Raw genomic sequence first — 21049 nt, 5'->3', positions numbered from 1 at the left:
GAGTGGGTGGGTGAGGTTCTGTGGCCTGCGACTGCACGAGGTCAGACTAGAGGTCCCTTCTGGCCTTAAAGTCTCTGAGTTATCATAAAATTAGAATACAAGTTTTTTTAATTACATTACTTATTTTTTTCAGACCTCGTGTTCAAGAATGTAAAATGTTTCCTCCTGGCAGTCAATGACCACAGATGTAGTATAAGCTTTAATGTAAATAACATAAGACAACAGAATAAGATGGTTTCCTCCACCATCTTTGAATTCTCTTTCAGAAACAATGTTGCAGGATTACCTCTCCAATGTCTCCCTGCACCACTCGAATCGGGTCGATCAGGATATCTCTGGCCAACTTCTCAATCTTTTTACGAAAAGTGGCACTGAACAAGAGAGCTGGAAGGAAAAGTCTATTTGAACTCTCTGAAGAGTACGCTCCCTTTCTGTACTATGAAAACACTTCTGTATAGATCTTATTAACAAGCTCTGTACAACAGAAATATAAGAACTGTGCTAGGTATTAGGGATTCTGAGTTATATTCAATCTTTTACCAAGTTTAAGGCAAATTTCCATCAAATCCCTTAGCACAAACAGCTCAGGCATGTATTTATTTACCAGAATACATAAAATACAGACACAGGAAAATGGTTAGAAAAAGAGCATTTATTCAGTTATCCAAAAACAAGATGTGGAAAGATGGGAACGCCGCATTGTATTCCCACGGCAACTTCCATCAGAGGATCTCACAGAATATTAAATATTATGTCTATCAACTCCCCTCTGAGCTGGGTATTAAACACCACCAAAAACAACTGGAGCTGAACTCTTGAAAGTCTTGTCCCAAGTGACTTATCTAAGGTCAGAGAATGAGTCAGTGGCAAAGCTGGAAATAGAATCCAGGAGTCCTGGCTCCAAGACTCTTGCTCTAATTACTAAATATCAATGCCTCTTCCTAGCTTTTAGCCTGTGGTAGTTTGTTTTGAAACATGCTTGTACTTACTTTGTCTGTCAGGGCGCACATGGCTGGCAACTGATCTCACTTGGTATTCTGAGAAAGAGAAAAACAGCACATAATGCAAAACCTAGCACTATTTCATTAGCGAGTGAAAGGAAATCTAGTCAAGATTTTTGTGCATTCTGTGGATTTAAAAAAAATTAAAGGTACAATAGTACTTTATATATAAATTGTTTTTGCCCTAGCAAACAAAAATCTGAAGAGGTTCTTTCTGTTCAGACTCACTAATCATTGGTTTATTAGAAACCGGCTTATTCCAACTGAGACTTCAATTGGCAAGTGTTTCAGGCCAGCTGATGAAACAGATTAAGACAGCAGAGTAAATGGTTTTTGGCAGAGAGATACTTTTGCTCTGCAAAGTGCATCAATTTTCTGTATGCCTCTGGTTGTGAAACAGCATTCATTACAGCTTCTGAGAGGGCTGACTGACTTCCCGCCTAAGTGTTAGTGCCATGAGTGTGGAGCTAACCTGAGATACAGACTAAGCATGCTGCTCCCCAAAATGAGGGCACAGTGTGTGTAGTGCTCGAATTCCAGCCACTAACTCTGAATGGCCTTAATACAACAGGCACTGCCTTGGGAAGGTAAGGATTTGAGTCCAATAATCTTTGACTAGGGGGAACAAAACAAGGGCTTGAAGTTGCAATAGAAAAAGAAAACAAACAAGAATTATGTAGGGCCAGAGGGTGAGCAAACAAACAAAAAAAACCCCACCCCAACACCACAACCAGTTATTAGTAAAAATCTGAGGCTATCAAAATGCTCTAACTTTATTTGCTCAACAATCAGAAGAATAGCTCCGACAGCAATTCCATAGCAATTTTTATGCCCCTTATTTCATATTTAAATTAAATAGATTGAAGAGTTGTCTAATTTTATTATTGCTTCCAGGTTGCACCTGTTTGCTGCCAAAATGCTGTTTCATAACTCCCTTCAATTGTGCTCCAAATTAATCTGAGTGCATGTCCCTACACCTCCTACAGTACACTAGCAAGCCCCTCTCCTCTTTGATTTGCTTCCACCACTGGAGAGTCAAAGCCATGCTACATCAAGGCACGGGCCTTCTTTAATGACACCGCAGAGCTGTACACATATTCAATGCACTGTACAAATATTAACTGATCAAGCACATAACATCTCAGTGAAGTAAGCAGGTGTTACTACAGCATCCCCACTTATACATGCAGAACTAAGGCACAGGGGTGAAGGGACTGGCACAACGCCACCCAGAAAGTCGGAGGTAAAAGTCAAGATTAGAACCTAGCAGTTCCCGAATCTCATTCCCATGTTCATTTTGCTAGGCCTGCCTGGCCTCTTTTCATCAATGCTAAAAGGTCATACACTTCAAATGCATACCTAGCAAGGGTTCTGTCCATACAGATTTTTCTCAATGGATTTCAAAGTTCTGTTAAGCCACAAGAGTTTCAGCCAGCCAATTCAGATTGACAACTGTGTACCACTACTTTATACTGTATGGAGGCTTTCATTCAATACATACCAAAACCCATGTCAAACATTCTGTCTGCTTCATCAAACACAAGATAAGAGACTCTTTGAAGATTGGTAGCTTTCTTCTTCACATGATCAATCAAGCGACCCTATCAGAAAACAAAAATTAAAATCCACAAGCCTTTAAGTGTAACAAGTGGCATCTTTGAGGAAAGTGGCTACTGCTCTGGTATAAATCATAATACTAAAAAAGAGACTTGTAATAGAAAATGTCTCAATGCTTCAGTATATAATAGATCATTGCTGTTCAAACCGCAGTTCTGTATCAATTATATTTTCAAGTCAGTGGAATTGGATTCCAAATGCATCCAGTTAGTGTGCCCGGTACACTACGTTTTAAAGCTGGGATTTTCAAAAGAGCCTTAAGAGTTAGACACCCAATTCTCTGAAATTCCAATTCCAGCATTTAGGGCCAACACTACAAAATGAACCTCTACTCTTAGTTTCATTCAATTTTGAAGTGAAACATGCAATAGAAACCCCACATCCAGCAGACAACCCAGTGTTTAAACTGGTCACTACCGTGTCACTATACACATGCCAGCATAATTTTCTTAGATCTTAAAGGCATAGCAACCTGGACCATTAAATTTTGCTGGGGCCCTGTATATTCACTTCAAACATATTTAAATATAATTTTACTTTGGGGACACTCATGACTGAATTCTTACTTGTCTGATGAGGCAAAGCCCAGTGGTCTACAGTTTCTTATATAAAACTCCTTCCAGACCATTAGTTTGATAATCATTACAACAAAGGCATTAAATTATAGAACTGTGTTGCAATAATGCAGCTTGTTTGTTGAAAGTCAGCAAGCCACAACGTGACACTGTGAGGATTATGGCTGCAACCATCTCCATTCTGAACATGAAGGATTGTTGCAACAATCTGGATTGCCTAAAACGTACCTAACACTAAATTATTCATGAGAAGAGCTATATACAGCAACTGCTTAGGCTAATGTGTCATAATGGCTTGGTACAATATAGAAATAGAATGGACATCTGGGGGGAAAACCTGCTCTTAATATAAGACATCCATGCTTTAAAATAGATCACAACAATGAACATAGATTATATATATTTAAATATAGCAACAGAGCCTGCAGAACTGACCCCTGAACTGTGTCCGCTGTACACAGAAGAGGTCAGATGGCTCAGCACAGTGAAATGGACATTATCAAATTTGGACATTAGGTGAATATTTGAAGCATATGCAAGAAAGACTTCAGGAAACCTGGGGAAAATGGGCCCAATTTTGAACTCACTGACACCAGTGAGAAGATCATAATAGGCTTTGTTTGGATACAAACAAAGTAATGGAAATAAAATGGAGGGGAAGAAACAGTTCTCTTTGGTGGGCAATACAAAAGTGCTCCCTCCAGTATATTTAAGTACTTTGTACACCCCAGTTTTAAATGACTCGAATGAAGTGATTTCTACCACTTCCACATTCTAACAGATCTCCCAGTTACGAAATCTTCCCTGATATTCCACTCACAGTTTCCTTCGCTTAGCTGCATCCCTTTAGACTTAGTTATACCACCTTGGATCACTGTAGGGTACATTTCTACTCTTCTTACTTTTCAAATTGTAGACATGTAGTTTTATTTGATTAGATTAGATAGATATCTGCACAAACACACACTTAAAAGTACCAGATGGTCAAATACCCTATGCTTTTCCTCAATAATGGGTCCAGAAATTTTTCAGGTTTTGTTTTCACTCTGGTTATCCATAACAGATAATCACTTGTGTTTCCTTCAGTTTGTCTTTTCTCATTTTACCCAGAGATTTCACTAATACTGATCTTCATTATTAAAATGTAAATCATTGGACTTATGAATATTTGACACGTTCCCCCCCCCAATTTCTTCCTTCCCAGGAATCAGTGTAAGCTATCTGGTGGGTACGCTTCTCAAGTTCTGCCCACAGTTACAAAATAGCTGGCTGTTTCTAATTGATCGGCAGTGAATCAAAGTTAACAATGGCGCAACTTCAAATTACTATCATTAGATTTCAGAGTTAACACACAACCAAGGTAAGGATGGACTGTTCATGCCTTTCAGTATTATCGTTGCATGTTGTCTGCTGATTCAGGAACACAGCACTGGAGCTGGTCACTTTCAAAAGGTTTTCATCACAATCTCAAGGATAAGAAATCAAGTGCTGGTACCAAGCATGCCTCGTACTGACTCAATCGGACCTTGTTCTTTCTCATCTTTCCTACTTAGATTATCCCTCTCAAAGTTTCCAGATTCAACAATGATTTCAGCATGTTTGTTATAGCACCTCCTAAGCTGTTGGTAGTAAGGAAAGCTGCGGGGCTTGAATAGTTAATGAAAGAGTTCCCTATCACCAGGTTTCAAAAAATCTCTCTCAATTTCAATTTAAAAGAAAGCCAGGATCCTAAGCCCCGGTGCAGGCAAAAAAGAAAGATTCCATCATTGTTAAAATATACTTACTGGTGTGCAGACGACTATCTCTGCCCCTTCCTGTAGAGCTTTGGCTTGTTCCCACATACTTCCTCCGCCATACACTGCTACCGAGCGCAGGTTATACGCCTTACCAAAGCGTTTACATTCAGCATGGATCTGAAAGTTGCAAACAAAGCAAAGCACAGCTCAGATTAGAGACTCAAACAAAAGGGGTCTCGCTCTTGGAAATATCAACTAATTCTTAAATCCCACCATCTCAAACTTGGTCTTAAGGTAACTCAACGGAACATATTACAAATCCTCAAGCTCGAATTCTGCTCTGAAATACACATGTGAAGCTCCCATTAACTTTACTTGGAAACCTATCCATGCATCCAGCTGCAGAATTTGGACCACAGCATTTATACAGAACTTTTCAACTTCAAATCATTTTACCAACATTAACGAACCTCAGCAATGTCCTTTTGAGGCATATATTGCTATATTATATATTCAGCATTCAGGAACAACATAACTGACATTATTATTAGTTATTATGACATTAATAGTAGTAGTATTAGGGCATGTCAAGTATCAATAGGATACAGCATAGGTCAGCATTGTACCAGTCTGTAATTAACATACAGTTTTTATAGATTTGACGCCTGCTTCCTGGGGCTACTCACTCCAAATTAATGCAAACAAATACACATCTACCCCCATAGAACGCGACCCGATATAACGTGAATTTGGATATAACACAGTAAAGCAGTGCTCCGGGGGTGCGGGGCTGCGCATTCGGGTGGATCAAAGCAAGTTCAATATAACGCGGTTTCACCTATAACGTGGTAAGATTTTTTGGCTCCCGAGGACAGCGTTATATTGAGGTGGAGGTGTATTTCCATGACAAGAAGAGTGCTGTCTAGATACCAGAGTAGGGGAAGGGTAGTCCAGATTTCCACGTTCTAGTCCTAGCTCTTTCATTGACTTGGGTGACCTCAAGCAAATCATTTTACCTCTTTATACTTGCTTCCCCTTCTGTAAAAGGGAGGTAATACCAACCCACTTCATAGGTATATTAGATAATTAGTTAATATCTATAAAGTTGGTTGAGATCCCAGGATGAAAGGAGTTACAAGTGTAGAGCATTACCTTAATTTATAAACCAGGGCATTAACCCACAGTTCCATCTTTTTCAACAGATTATTGCACTTCATCTGCTAATTTCTCTTGCACAGAGATCTGCCATGTTCTATGAGGAAACAGTGCTAACAAATATACTATGGATATTGTGTACCTACCTGTTGGCAAAGCTCTCTGGTTGGGCACACGATCACTGCAATGGGACCATCTCCTGGCTCCAACTCCTTTTGATCCATGATGTGGATCAACATCGGCCAGATAAAGGCTGCGGTTTTCCCACTGCCAGTCTTAGCTATGCCAATCATGTCTCTGCCGCTTAATGCAACCGGAACACCCTGAAAATAAAAACACATTCTAAACCTATGCATCAGCTAACACATAAATAGACTGATAAAACAGAAAGATTGAAAGCCCATAAAATCAGGACGACAAGATGGCACAAGGGATTGGTAACAGGCTATACACACTTCCATAGCTAGGTTGCCAAGTTCAGGTCTGGATGAACTTGTTAGAGGACTGAAGTTATTAGCACTTCAGGGCTGTTTTGTGGCCTATGTGAAATCAATGGCAAGGGTTCAGTACAGTACTCAGTGCATAAATATACATATCACAAACACAATTGAAATTCCTGTTGAATCTTAGCAGAGGGGTCAAGAGACTGAACAACCCTCTCTAGGGGGTGTCCCCTCCCTCTTGGTCCAGATGCAGGCACACTGGTGGGGTGGTGAAGAGAAGCTTTCACTGCTCCTGACCATACTATACCAGTACTGAGCTGTGATGTACTCACTTTATCTCTAAGTGCTGCCAATCCAGCATTTTTCAGCAGCAGATATATTTATTCGCCGCAATATAGACTAACCTCACATATACCAACCCCTAAACACAGCAAAGTCTGAGGAATTTTATCAATGTTAGACATAACTTTAAAAAAATCCCATATATTTATTGCATTTCTTAAAAACCACTTCCCATGTAGCCTACCCATCCTACTCATGGTGCTAGTTAGGTGTGAACTGTTTGCTAGTATAAGGTTCTCAATGTGCTGTTCTTTGTTCATTTTGTGCAACAACTTATTTTTAAAGCAACACAGTAAATATAAAAAGGGAACATCTAGTAGTGCCATATATTCCCCTGAGCAACAGGATAATGGCTCACACCTGCTACAAATCCTAGTGGGCGGGCCAATTAAAAAAAAAGACTGACTTGATTTACATTTACTTTAAAAAGTAGCAGGTAAACCTATTTTTTACAATAAGATTAAAGTAATTTGCATGGATGTACGTGAATTATTCATCAGGATGGCTTAATATAGGCAATCACAATTGCTCACAGCTTCATATGGACTAAGGGTAATTTTTGCCTACAACTCTTCTGCTTTTAATGCTAGAGGAATAGGAAGTAACAGTACTCACCTGACACTGTATAGGAGTGGGCTGGGTATACTCAGATTTCCGAATTTGATGCATAAGCTGTTCATCAAATCCAAAATGAGCAAAACTACTGCCAGGTCTGGGGGGAGCTGCACCAGAGACCTAGAAATAAAAAGACATGTACAGTACGAAATAAAAACTTGGAATTGGAACGAGAAAAGCAGAGAAGTCTTTACACAAAATTAACATAACATTTTTATATCAGAAGAAGGCACATTTTCATTTTGACAGAAATAAAATTAACGCAGTGTAAATGCCATAAGATACAAGTTTGGAGCATTTCAGACTACAGGAACATAAACAACAGCGTACATCAAAGTTTTGTCTTGTAACACTTCCAGGTAGATGTTGCAGGAGCAAACAAGACGACTTCCTAAGTTTGCATTAATGTAGTCCATGGTAGTGTCCACTGGGGGAGTTACAGCGCACTTTGGTGGCATGCTGCTATTCACAGACCCATAGTCCAGAACCGAGGTACAGCACAGACAAGTCCTGAGACTCTCAAACCCTTGTGTGGTAGCTGGATAATATAACTTTTTTACAAATGGGGAAACTAATGAGAAAGAGAAATTAAATAATCTGCCTAACTCACACAATGATTTAGCTGGGACTCATATCCAGACATTCTGACTCTCAGAGGCAGATCATCTCAGTTATTTTTTATTTACTGCAGAGGATAAAAAAACTGCAGAACTGGCCATATACAGCATGAAAAAGATTACTGCTCTGGATTCAACACAGAACTGTTATTGCATAATGAAGGAATGAGTCTTAACAATAAATTAAATTAGGTTTGAAATGGTCAATTGTATTTAATATTTCACTGTTACCCAAAAAAAAAAAAAAAATCTCAAAATAAATGACATGGAGCATCTGATTTCCAAAGGTGTCCCAGGATAAAGCACAAATGACAGAGGACCGATTCCCTTATCAAACACTACTATAGTTTCATTTCTCCACAGTACAATACCTTAGTCTAATTCAGGAGAATGTGATTGTAGTACTTCTGTTTTTGTTTTTTTTCCTATGGCAAGCAAACTGCTTCCTTGGGAACCAGAGTTATTAAACTCCTTGATTTATAAACACAAAGCAACATCCCTAAACTTAACTATACCACTAAAAAAGTGTGGAACTTCTGAAAGTATATACAAATACATTTTACTTTATTCCTCTATGCATAGGTTGAGTGAGTTAGACAGAGTTTTAATGTTGTTAGATAAATGAGATGGGTTTTGTATAATGTGCCTAGACAAATGGGCAAGCATGTTTAATATAAATGAAGGACACTGTTTTCCTCATATTTGCAGACATGTCCCATACCCATGTTGAGTATATACAAACCCTTTAAGAAATATAAACTGCACTTGAAATACCTTGGCCAAGATTTTCAAATATAACGGATGGTCTTGGGTGTCCAACACGAGATGCCTCAAAGGGCCTTAACTTTCAGGAAGTGCTGAGCACCTATTCTCTGAAAATCAGACCCCTTTAGGGTGTGTGTCAAGTGGTCTCAAAAATCACTGTCCCTTGTGAAAGTCTTGGGCATAATAACCACTAAAGTAATCCCAAGGGGTGAAAGTGAGAAGTCCTGGGAGCATGGTCTTGTTTCCAGCTTACCCGTAGATTCAACTTATGTCGTAGTTCCACTATCTGCTGTGGGGTGAGGCTGCTGATTTCTTCGTGCTCCTCGTAGAAGTTCTTCTCAAACGGAGGGTATTCAATCTGCAGGTTCAATTACTCACAGTTAGTCTATGAGACAGGAATCCATTCTGTACACTGGATTTTGGCAGGTAGGTTTGTCCTTTTCTGAGCAAAGTCTTAACCATCCCTGAAGTTAGCCAACAGCTGGTCTGGGAGGATGATTGTTTATTTGAATTAATTTCAATAAAGAGAACACTATGTGGCACAGCAGTGAAATGCTGTCTACTATCATTGGCTGTACAAGAGAAGTTTGTTTCACAGCTAGTTTGCTTTTTCCAGCAGCCTTCTTCATACCACCTAAACGTCACTGAGTGGCTCTAGTCACCCAGTGAAGTCTAGCTGGTGAGAGAACAACAGAGTCAACAATTTTTAACTGAGTTCATTCAAGCTTCTTGACTCCACTACTGCCCTGGACATCCCTGACACTTATTCATCATTCTGTAAAATACGACCTTAATTTCTTACTACTCTTTTCCTTACAACTCTCACCTGTAACCCCCTAGTTCTGTTCAATTTCCTCAAACAGATCAAGATTAATTTTATAATAACCGTTAGCTAACTTAAACCCTTCAATCAGGTAGCTATTTTGAGGTGCTCCACAAATCTGGCTCATTAGGCCGAGGAATACACAAATTCCTTAAGTTAAAACCCAATAGAAGAAACTCCATCCCTACCTCTGAATGATCAATAGGTGGAAGAGGATCGATGACTTTTTTGGACGGTGCAATTGGATTCCCATCACTATCATATTCCAAGTTATCCTCTTCCTCTTCTGGGACCACACCAGCAGTCGGGTTTTCTGCCATGTAGCGAAAATAAGCTTCCTGCAGCAAAACACATCAGTAAAATCACACACAAATACAATGGGGGAAATACTACTGTATTTTTGCTTAACTGGTGCATATATTAGATGGTCACTCGCTTTAACACCTACCATTGAAGGACAACATGTTCACTAGAACAGGCTCTTCTAGTAAACAGCAATAGTAGTAAAGTCCAGAGGAAAGAATCAGAAGAAATGAAGAAAGCTGCTGTAATGTTCACTTAGTACCACAAAATGCTTTAAAAACTTTTTTCTTCTTCAAAAGACTGATTAAGAAATGTTTGTACCAAGAACTGTCATGTGTTATGCTTTATTAAATGGCAGGGTCTATTCTTACATCCACAAAGACTACGGAACAAATGCTGCCGCCTTTTAAACGTGGACAAAAAGTCACGTATGTTCAATTTTTTTTTTTTTTTTTTTTTTTTTTTTTTTTTTAAAACACCCCCACTAAAATGCCTCAAATGTTTATTTTTCACCTCCTCCCACCATCCTCTGACTGAGGAAAAGTTGTTTTGCTTCAACATACTAATGGACAGTCAACACCCCATTTCAGTGGGAAAGAAACAATTCCAAAAGAACCCTTCAAGAGAGGCACAAGTTGGAACTCACTGAAGGCACTGGAAGATCCCACCCTAGACATCTAACAAAGATGCACATCTACTGTAGAGACTCAGTTAGCGCTCACTGTTAATCAGCAAACCAAAACAGTCTCACGGGGAAATGGGTGTCTCATCTGACTTCTCAGCAAAGATTCAGGGCCAGATTTCCAAAGTCCAGTGCATGTAACTGAGTGCAAATGTTTGCACTTGTCTAACTTTCGCATGTGCATTCACTAAGCCAATTAGCGGCTTAATTAACCATCTCTGCATATAATTTGCATACTATCAGGTATTTGCATGCATAAATTAGCTTCACTCAAATGTATACCATTACAGCACTCTGGTGTGGTCCTACATTACTGAAACTAAAAGAACAGTTACTAACAAATCACAAAGTATCAAATAATTAGGATTACATGTCAAATAAATGAATAAAGTACATTTTGAAATGAAGTCTCTTTTCTTCATTTATTATCTGTGTTAGGGCATGTCTACCAGTACACTTACTGCATGGCAAGCTAGGGTGTAAAACTGCAGTGGTCCCAGCATGCGGCACACTAAGGCCTGGTCCACACTAACCCCCTACTTCGAACTAAGATACGCAGCTTCAGCTACGTGAATAATGTAGCCAAAGTCGAAGTACCTTAGTTTGAACTTACTGCGGGTCCAGACGCGGCAGGCAGGCTCCCCCGTCGATTGCACGTACTCCTCTCGCAGAGCAGGAGTACCGGTGTCGACGGCGAGCACTTCCGGGATCGATTTATCACGTCTAGACAAGACAATAAATCGATCCCAGAAGATCGATTGCTTACCGCCGAACCCGGAGGTAAGTATAGATGTACCCTAAGCTTCCATGTGCACCCTACTGTAGTCACAGTACAGCAAAGCATACTAGGGAACTTTTAGTACATACCAGCAGAGTTCACCCAAAGACTTAGTAAGCAGCATGCTGGTGTGTTGTTGATTCAAACTCCAGTTTGCCACACAGTAAGCGTATGTGTAGACATGCCCTTATTGTATTGCCTCATTCAGGTTTGGGGCCCTAATTGTACATACAGGGTAAAAGCTGATCTCTGCCCTCAAAGAGCCACAAAATTTGGCTGACAAGTCATCAGAGCGACTTCCCATGGTTCCACTGTAGCTCTGTATTAGATGACTATGATCTAGATGGAAGAACAAACTGCCTCCGGGGATAGAAGCTTGGCACAGCAACTTGGCTGACCTAGCAGCTGTTGAGTGGGTAATGTTTCTGAGAAGACGGATCTCAGACAAATTTAAAAAGATTTGGTCTAACTTTCTAGAAACCTTTCATTTATTCCTAACAGATGGAAACCGAGACATCACTCTCCTCTCCCTTCCCTGCCCCCACTTCCTTCCTCTCCCTCCCATTTCTTTTCCTTTGTTCTTCTCTTATTTGGGGAGAGGGGAAAGGGAGAGTGTGGAACCAATATAAATAAAAGATATTACTATAACCAGTTTAGATGAGGCCCAGAGGTATTGAAAACTGTGTGTATTTTAAACTATCAGCTGAAAGATCCTCTCACATACAAGTTAAGGAACTGTGAGATTTTTCTCCCAATATTCTTTATTTCTTTTCTAAAGCATTTGAAAGGCAGGGACAACAGGGAAACTAGTAGGCTCTCTCGATGAACTTCCAAGTTTGTTTCAAATGGTATTCAAGTTTTGCTTGTACCTAAGTAGTTCAATTTGGGGGGGATAAAATAGATAGAAAGACTGCATAGGAACTCACTTGGTCATCTTCCTCTTCAATGTCATCTCGAATACCCCTGGAAAAACAAGCGGAGAAACAAACTTCCCTGCAAATGTTCCACATACCCAGCTCTGTATTGTCACTTGATTAGTGCTGAGCTCCATACTTTAGTGGAAGACACAACACTAACAACATCAAGCAGCAATTAAATCAGTGTATAATCCCAACCCACAGGAGTTTTCATAATACATAATCCTGCACAAGCTTCATTTTACTTCCACTAGCATGGCTGAAGATTAGGAATTCTTTAATGTGGATTCTACTGTGAAAGTTTTTGAAAAGTGAGCATTTTGGTTTAAGTCCCTGGCATTACCAAAAGATGTTATTACAAGCCCATAATTAGAGAGGGACAGGAACCAGGAAGTCTGAATCCAGTTCAGAGCTTCCCCAAAGTCGGTGGTGGTTTGGATCCAGTGTTCTGTTTCAGGCCTATGAACAGCCTGATCAACGCCATGCAACATAGACTATATTAACACATTTGATGTTCGCATCAAGTATCAATGGTACCTAGTTATTTCACCTGATCAAGACAGAGAGGCAAGCTTCCCCCTTGTAAATCTGCTTCTGACCTCAAAATCTCTCAACTGTGGGGAGCAGCATGTGGCACTGTTCTCAACCCCTGAACTAGGTTTGGAAGAATCTCAGTATTTATTGCAAGGTTTTGTTTGTTTATTTCTAAATTTGTCTGTGCTGCAATGGTTCTTTCACCAGATGATCCCAAAGGAGCCATCTATTCTTTTAGACAAAAGCAAACATTCCTAATCACTGGGGAGCAAATAGCTTCATCTGGGCCAGTCTGGCAAGCTAGTAGCAATGCAATGCATTGCCATGCAGGGATCTCAGTTGAATCCCTCGGTCCCTAGTTTGCATGGCCTGGGATTGCTGGGCAAAGAGTACCTGAATCACACTTGGGAACAATGTCCTTTGGATATTGCTCAGGGCGGCAGTGACTGGCTCAGTAGGGAGCCATACCCAGTTTTCCTTGGCTCGTGTAGGGGCACAGATGGTTGCTGCAGCGTAGGGACTTTGAGTGCAGGGAGGGAAGAAAAGTCGTCGGTGATCCTTCCCAAATAAAATAAAAGCCTGGTTTGTTTTCTTATAAGTGAATCTTCCAGAATGTTTTGTTTTGGGGTGCCTCAAAGGATTCTGCTCATCTATCATCTGATGCTATTTTACTGCACAAAACTTTAGCCACTGGAAGGGATTCTATGCTCTTGTTATGTACTATATTTACATTACATGGATCTAAAGAACCAATTAAGTTTAATGTAAAATGGAGAAGATGGTTTTTATAAGCCTTGAAATGCTCTAAACACCCTTACAAGGCAGGATCTGAGAGATACAGAAGAAAGCTTACTTTGTATTCTTTCTTTCCTTGTCTTTCTCTTCAAGTCTCTTCATGTCTCGAGCTGCTTGATCCTAAGAGGACACAGAATTGTATCACATAACAGCAAGGATAAAGCTTAGAAAGGAAAATTCCTTATTGCAATGTTGTTTATACAAAGGGATGAATGACCTTACAGAACATGATAATAAATCTGAAGGGGGGAAAAAAGTCAGTCATATTGTAATAGGGCCGAAGTAATCAGAGCTTGGTTATTCCATCAAGCTGCAGGAACGGCACTTTTGGGATTCAGCTGTCTCTCATTCCATGTCCTATTATGCTAACCATATCATGCTACTGACTAATCCTTTGGGAGTTCCTAGGCCAACGTTTTCCAACACTGTTCTTAAAAAGAGTTTTCTCCACACACACATCAGTCAGGAAAGCTGTGCTAGAACCCAGCTAGCACCAACTGTCTTTAAACATAATTGCAGCTAGCAGAATTGATGCCAGGGTATAAATCATTAAGATCAAAGTAACAAGAAAGCTTAAAATACTAGCTTTATTACTTACAGTGAATTGTGTTGTATTGCCTTGTTAGATCTTTGGCAATGTTATAGTTCATCTGAAGGTTGAAGGCAATTTGGATGAAAGTAATCATGAAATGATAGATTTCATGATTCTAAGGAAAGGGAGGAGAGGAGCAGAATAAAGACAATGACTTCAAAAAAATCAGATGTTAAACTCAGATAATTGGTAGTTAAGGTCCCATGGGAAGAAAATCTAAGGGAAAAAGGAGTTCATGAGAGATGGCAGTTTCTCAAAGAGATCATATTAAAGGTGCAACAGCAAGTTACGCTGATGCAAAGAAAAGACAGGAAGAACAGAAGGGAAAGATAGGAAGAAGGAAAGAAGCAGCCAACATGGCTCCAATCAGGAGCTCTTTAATGTCTGAAAATCAAAAAGGAATCCTACAAAAAGTGGAAACATGGACAAATTGCTAAGGAGGCATACAAAAGAACAGCAGAAGCGCGCAGGGACAAAATCAGAAAGGCACAAAAAGAATTACACCGAGCAAAGGACATAAAAGGCAGTAAGAAGAGGTTCTAGAACTACATTAATAGCAAGAGAAGGATGAAGAAAAGTGGAGGTCCTCTACTTAGAGGGGAAGGAGAGCTAACAACTGGTGACATCAAGAAGGCTGTGATGTTTAATGCCCATTTTGCTTCAGTCTTCACTAAAGAGGTTAAAAGTGATCATATACGTAACACAATTAAACAACAACAACAAGGGGGACGGAATGGAGGACAAAATAGGGAAAGAACAGGCTAAAGAATATTTAAATAAGTTAGATGTATTTAAGTCAGCAGGAGCTGATGAAATTCATCCTAAGGTACTTAAGGAACTAGCTAAAGCTATCTCAGGACCTATAGTGATTACTTTTGAAAACCCTTACAGGGCAGGTGAAATCCCAGAGGCCTGGAGAATGGCAAACATACTACCTATCTTTAAAAAGGGGAACAAAAAGGACTCAGGACAGGATAGACCAGTCAGCCTAACTTCAATACCTGGAAAGATACTGGAACAAACTATTAAACAATTAATTTGTAAACACTGAGAGGATAATAGGGTTACAAATAACCACCAAGATAGATTTGTCAAGAACAAATCATGCCAAACCAACCTAATTTCCTTCTCTTTGACAGTTACTGTCCTAGTGGATGGAGGGGCTATAGACATGATGTCTTGATTTTAATAAGGTTTTTGACACAGTCTCACATGATGCTCTCATAAGCAAAATAGGGAAATGTGGTCTAGATGAAATTACTATAAGGTGGGTGCAAATCTGGCTGAAAGGCTGTACTCAAAGAGTAGTCATCAATGGTCCACTGTCAAATTGGGGGGGACATATTTAGTGGGATCCTGCAGCGGTCTGTCCTCGGTCCAGCACTATTCAGCATTTTTATTAATGACTTGAATAATAGAGTGGAGAGTATGCTTATAAAATTTTCAGATGATAGCAAGCAGGAAGGGGTTGCTAACACTCTGGAGGACAGGTTTAGAATTCAGAATGATCTTGACAAATTGGAAAATTGGTCTGAATTCAACGAGATGATTTTCAATAAAGACAAGTGCAAAGAACTTAGGAAGGAAAAATCAAATGCACAACTACAAAATGGGGATAAACTGGCTAGGAGGTAGTGAAAAAGGCTCATATTATCCTGGGATGCATTAAGAGGAGTGTCATATGTAAGATGTGGAAGGTAACTGTCCCGCTCTACTTAGCACTGGTGAGACCTCCATTGGAGTACTGTGACCAGTTCTTGGTGCAACACTTCAGGAAAGAGATTGACAAATTGAAGAGTCCAGAAGAGAGCAACAAAAATGATAAAAGGCATAGAAAACTTCACCTATGAGGAAAGATTCAAAAAACCAGGGCATGTTTAGTCTTGAGAAAAGAAAACTGAGGGGGGACCTGATAAGTGTTCATATATGTTAAGGGCTGTTACAATGAGAACAGGAATGAACTGTTCTCCATGTCCACTGAAGGTAGGACAAGAAGTAATCTGCAGGAGGGGGGATTTAAGTTAGATATTAGGAAAAACGTTCTAACTATAAGGGTAGTTAATCTCTGAAATAGGCTTCCAAGGGAGGTTGTGGAATCCCCATCATTGGAAGTTTCTAAGAACAGGTTGGACAAACACCTGTCAGGGATGGTATGCTAGCTATGCTTTTGACCTTCCTCAGTGCAGTGGGCTGGACTAGAAGTCCTCTCAAGTTCCCTTCCAGACTTACAAGTCTATGATTCTTTTGGTAATTTTTTTTTGGCTTTAGTCACTCTTAAATGGTTTTTACACATTGGGATTTTTTTTTAAATTCTCATGAAGATAATAGACACGGACTCCGATATACCAAGTACGGCCTTATCCATGTCAACATGTAACAATATTATTGTAAAAAGCACCTTGAAGAGTACTAATATAACCCTTAACCTTTTGTATATCTATCTATGTTTCCTGCTCTTGACCAGAGAGGAGTTTAACACCTAAATTCATAAAGACTTAATGAGTTGGGGCTTGCCTCCACTTCAGCCATGAATGCTTCCAAGGGATCATCTTCACTGTCAGAGTCTCCTGATTTGGAATTAAACTGCTGGCGAGTGGGGGAATTCTCTGCGGGAATGTATGGCAAATCAACATTGCTGGAATCTTCCTCTTCATCCTCAAAGTATCTGACAAGTAAGAGAGAGTAGTTTATAGCACAGTAATGGGCCTAGTCAGCACATGGCTATAACAAGTCATGCAGTGGGTCTATTTGTTTGTAGAGCCATTGGTTTGAGTCTCTATATAACTGATTGGAGTGAACAACAAAACCTTGTACTCATCTAGTTTTTTCCATTAAAGGATGTTGAGGTGTGATACAGGTACGAATGCATTAAGCTAGTAACTGAAGTAAGGCAGGCAGTTGTGGACAACTGTTCCTCTTCCCAAGCCCTCCCCAGAGTCAGGTGCTGCTACAGAGCACTATTCTTTCACCCTCCTCAATGTGTGTATGGGACTATAAGAAGGGTTAGTAAGGAGGCCAATGTTTTCAGGATGCTGGCAACACCCAACTGTATCTTGTTCGACTTGGATGATGCTGGTCAGTGCCTCAGCCAGTGTCTAGCTGAGACTGAAGTATAGATGAAAGTGAGCTAGCCGAAATTGAACACAAAGATAGGGCCAGAGGGAAGCAAGTGGAGATCCATTTATCAATCACTGTAGTTTCTGACAGCCTCACAATCTTTTTTAGTATGTTTAAATATGTTCTACAGACAACAAACTGAGGCACAGAGATTAAATGCTTGCCTAAGGTCACATAGGAAGTCTGTGGCAGAGCAGGGAATTGAATCCAGGTCTCCAAAGTCCCAGACTAGCGCCCTAAGGAATGGACCATCCTCTCTCTTTATAGAAGAGGCAACTTCAGACCGTTTAACAGAAGGAGTTATCTTGCTAGGGTTTGTAACATGGGGTGATTTCAGACTCCCAGCTGCTATCTGACAATCGTATTCCAGAAGTATTCCAGTCAGTTTACCACCATGTGCATATGGCTAAGAGGTTGTGACTTTTCATTCTGGATGGAGACTTTGCCACTGTTATCTATGCTGTTATTACCTCAAGATTAGACTACTGTGAGTGCTCACCATGGGGCCACACCTTAAAACCATTGAGAGACTGCGGCAGGTGCAGAATGCAGTGGCTCCCTTACTGAGTGGGGCATCTTGCTGGGAATAAGCAATAGCAGCACTGCAGGAACTGCACTGGCTGACTGGAATTTTGGGTGCTGGTTATGACTTATAAAGCCCTACATGGCCTGGGACTGGCCTACTGGAGGGATCACCTCTCTCCCCATGCCATTCTGCTACAGCTGTAGTCAGCACGGATGCTCAAGCTGGATTCCCCTCATTATAAAAGAGAGGGGGCAATTGGCAGGACGTGGGAGCTCCAAGACTTTGGAACTTGGTCCCCCTGTTGGTCTAAAATAGCCTGAATTTGGTGACCTTTTGAACATGCTGCAAAAGACATGTTCAATTGGGCTTTTGGAGGAGGCTATGGGCATGCTTCCTACCATGATGAAAGGGTAGAAAGGAGTTTTTGTAGTTGGCTGGCTGGTTAAGTTCCTGTTAAAATGATTACGTAAAATGTACTGGGATTTTATTATATCCACTAATGATGGGTTACGGTGCCTAGATCCTTGGATAGGCATCTTGTTATTATTTTAAATCTAAATAATTAAAATAAGCTTCACAAACAACTCCCACGACATAGAGAAGGGTATTATTCCCCTTTCACTGAGAAGAAAACCCAGGCTCAGAGAGTTTAAGCTATTTCTCTGCTTGTTAGTTTCCATCAATGAAGTTTGCTCCTTGAAACCTATAAAACAACCAAATCTAGAACAGGATACACACAAAAAAAAAAGTAGCACAGCTTACGCATTCTCCTCATCAAAGTTTGCTCGCTTTGATCCAATTTTGTAGAAAGAAGGGAGCTGAGGCGGTGCGGACTTCCCAAACGCAGCTGAAGAGCCAGGTGTTCCAAAAGCACTATGGGACTGCGAAGGGAGTTTTGGTTCTTCTTTCTTTCCAGGGGCTATGGCAAATCCTCCAAAACCGAAGCCTCTTTTGGTGCCAGGTCCACCTTTGTTCCAGTTCATGATGTCAGCAATATCTCTGTTAAGGTCAGAATATACCAGTTAACATCCCCTCTGTTATAGTTTGCCAGATATAAAAGGCACAAATTCTTTTGACCAGGGCTTCCTAAAGTCATCTGGAGATGGATGTTTGAGAAGATAACCACAACTAGGATTTTGGCTTTGTTCCTCTACTGAAAATATTAATATATAGCAGCATTTGCACTTTGCATTAAAGAAAAATGAACAGGTTGCTGTCCAAAATATTACATCTCTTATTTTTTATTTAAAAAACTTCTATCAAAAAGTAATGTTACCAGGTTTATGGATAAGATTGTCTATCACCCATTAACACAATGCTTAAACATTCCTGCCCTGTAGATTTTACAATCCAAGATAGACAAATAAACCCAAGGCGAGAACCCTGAACACAAGAACCTATGTGAGAGAAGTGGAAAGTCAACTGAATAAATATTTTGCATTTCTATACAGTCCCATCCCTGAATGTTTTATAGCTTTGTAAATACTGCACAGCTGAAATCCAGCCAACTTTAGAGAGGGCAATAACCAATTAGCACATAGCAAACCACACAACCATAGGGGGGGAGGGGAAATGTTAGTCAAGAACAAAAAGTCAAGCCTCACTTCTTAAGAGGTGTGCCTTAGGATATTTAAGATACACACAGAGTAGACAGCACCTCAGTTCTTGAGGTTACATTTGAAGGACTCCCACCCAATCTGTTTGCACAGAACTCACTTTTCCATGTCAGCAGGATGAAGGGCTCAGTTGTTGATGCTGCTAGGATTTGACCCTGATTCCATGAAGTTTAGTATTTTCCCAATGCTTGGGCAACTAAAGTCATACCTTCAAGGCACAAAAAAAAAACAACAAAAAAAAAGGGCATGACGCACAGCCCTTTCAAGTGTGTTATAGTTAGAGAGCTCCTAGTTTAGCAGTCTTATTAAACAACTCTCTGCATTCACTGGAACTCCTTCAATTAAATTAAAGTGCATAGCTAAGAGAAATAACTGGCAAATCTGAGAGTAAATTCTGTATACTACTTCCTACACAAAGCATTTACCAGTTTAGTATCTGCTCAACAAATCTAAACGTCTAGAACATGGGGCTCACTAGGTCATTTTTGGAAAAAATCATTCCTCTGCTCTCCATGGTAGAGGCTTGACTCCAATAATCTGTTCTTCCCACTTGCACCAACACACGTCTCAAGCTTCAAACCTGCTGATATGTGACAAACGCCTGAATTGTGGAACACTTGGCTTTTGTTGCTTGTGCTGTACTCGATGAATTGTAATATTTTTAAACTATTAAATCTGTTTGTAAGGATGGTTTCTCACTGTGTGAATAAAAGAAAACTGAAAAAGCATATATCAAGTAAAATCAGAAACACACACTCTGTTCGGTGTCTGCAGAACAATCTGTTATACTTGATTATGAAGTCTACTCAAGTCTTTGCTATTGATTTTTTCATGTGGATGGTGCTCAGACATCACAGTGACAAGCTGCAGTAGAAAACCCTAAAGATAGACAGAGGTGTGTGCAGATTTCCCCATCGACAACATTTTGGGAAAAGAGACGCTGAGGACCGCATCTTCTCTGGAGGCCACCTTGCCTTTAAGAGATGGAACACCACAGCAGTCTCCCCACCCCCACTTCATCACACTTTAGGAAATTTACTGGTTAAGAGAACAGAGGCTGAAACTTCGTCCCCTGAAAAAAACAACAAGGAGTCTGGTGGCACCTTAAAGACTAACAGATTTATTTGGGCATAAGCTTTTTACCCGCGAAAGCTTATGCCCAAATAAATCTGTTAGTCTTTAAGGTGCCACCAGACTCCTTGATGTTTTTTTCAGGGGACGAAGTTTCAGCCTCTGTTCTCTTAACCAGTAAATTTCCTAAAGTGTGATGAAGTGGGGGTGGGGAGACTGCTGTGGTGTTCCATCTCTTAAAGGCAAGGTGGCCTCCAGAGAAGATGCGGTCCTCAGCGTCTCTTTTCCCAAAATGTTGTCGATGGGGAAATCTGCACACACCTCTGTCTATCTTTAGGGTTTTCTACTGCAGCTTGTCACTGTGATGTCTGAGCACCATCCACATGAAAAAATCAATAGCAAAGACTTGAGTAGACTTCATAATCAAGT

The 21049-nt window shown here is 40.2% G+C and overlaps 1 protein-coding gene across 2 annotated transcripts in view; it reads right to left on the bottom strand.

The window, feature by feature from the left end:
- The window catches only part of DDX42 (DEAD-box helicase 42), a 30799-nt gene extending 11042 nt beyond the window's left edge, over nucleotides 1–19757 (bottom strand). The window contains exons 1-13 of one of the 2 annotated variants that reach the window (XM_034755720.1): nucleotides 19650–19757; nucleotides 18696–18932; nucleotides 16805–16955; nucleotides 13757–13818; nucleotides 12379–12415; nucleotides 9878–10027; nucleotides 9120–9224; nucleotides 7485–7604; nucleotides 6231–6407; nucleotides 4978–5106; nucleotides 2503–2602; nucleotides 990–1037; nucleotides 287–384 (exon numbers count right to left, since the gene is read on the bottom strand). In XM_034755720.1, coding sequence (XP_034611611.1) covers nucleotides 287–384; nucleotides 990–1037; nucleotides 2503–2602; nucleotides 4978–5106; nucleotides 6231–6407; nucleotides 7485–7604; nucleotides 9120–9224; nucleotides 9878–10027; nucleotides 12379–12415; nucleotides 13757–13818; nucleotides 16805–16955; nucleotides 18696–18932; nucleotides 19650–19657 — 1422 coding nt within the window. In that variant the 5' untranslated portion in view covers nucleotides 19658–19757. Of the gene's footprint in view, nucleotides 1–286; nucleotides 385–989; nucleotides 1038–2502; nucleotides 2603–4977; nucleotides 5107–6230; nucleotides 6408–7484; nucleotides 7605–9119; nucleotides 9225–9877; nucleotides 10028–12378; nucleotides 12416–13756; nucleotides 13819–16804; nucleotides 16956–18695; nucleotides 18933–19649 lie in introns of those variants that run through there. The other variant, XM_034755721.1, reaches the window with a different exon arrangement.
- Between the last annotated feature and the right edge of the window lie 1292 nt (nucleotides 19758–21049).

The sequence above is a fragment of the Trachemys scripta genome, chromosome 23 (assembly GCF_013100865.1).
Source record: "Trachemys scripta elegans isolate TJP31775 chromosome 23, CAS_Tse_1.0, whole genome shotgun sequence".
NCBI classification, from domain to species: domain Eukaryota; kingdom Metazoa; phylum Chordata; order Testudines; family Emydidae; genus Trachemys; species Trachemys scripta.
This window is presented reverse-complemented; position numbering and strand designations above follow the sequence as displayed.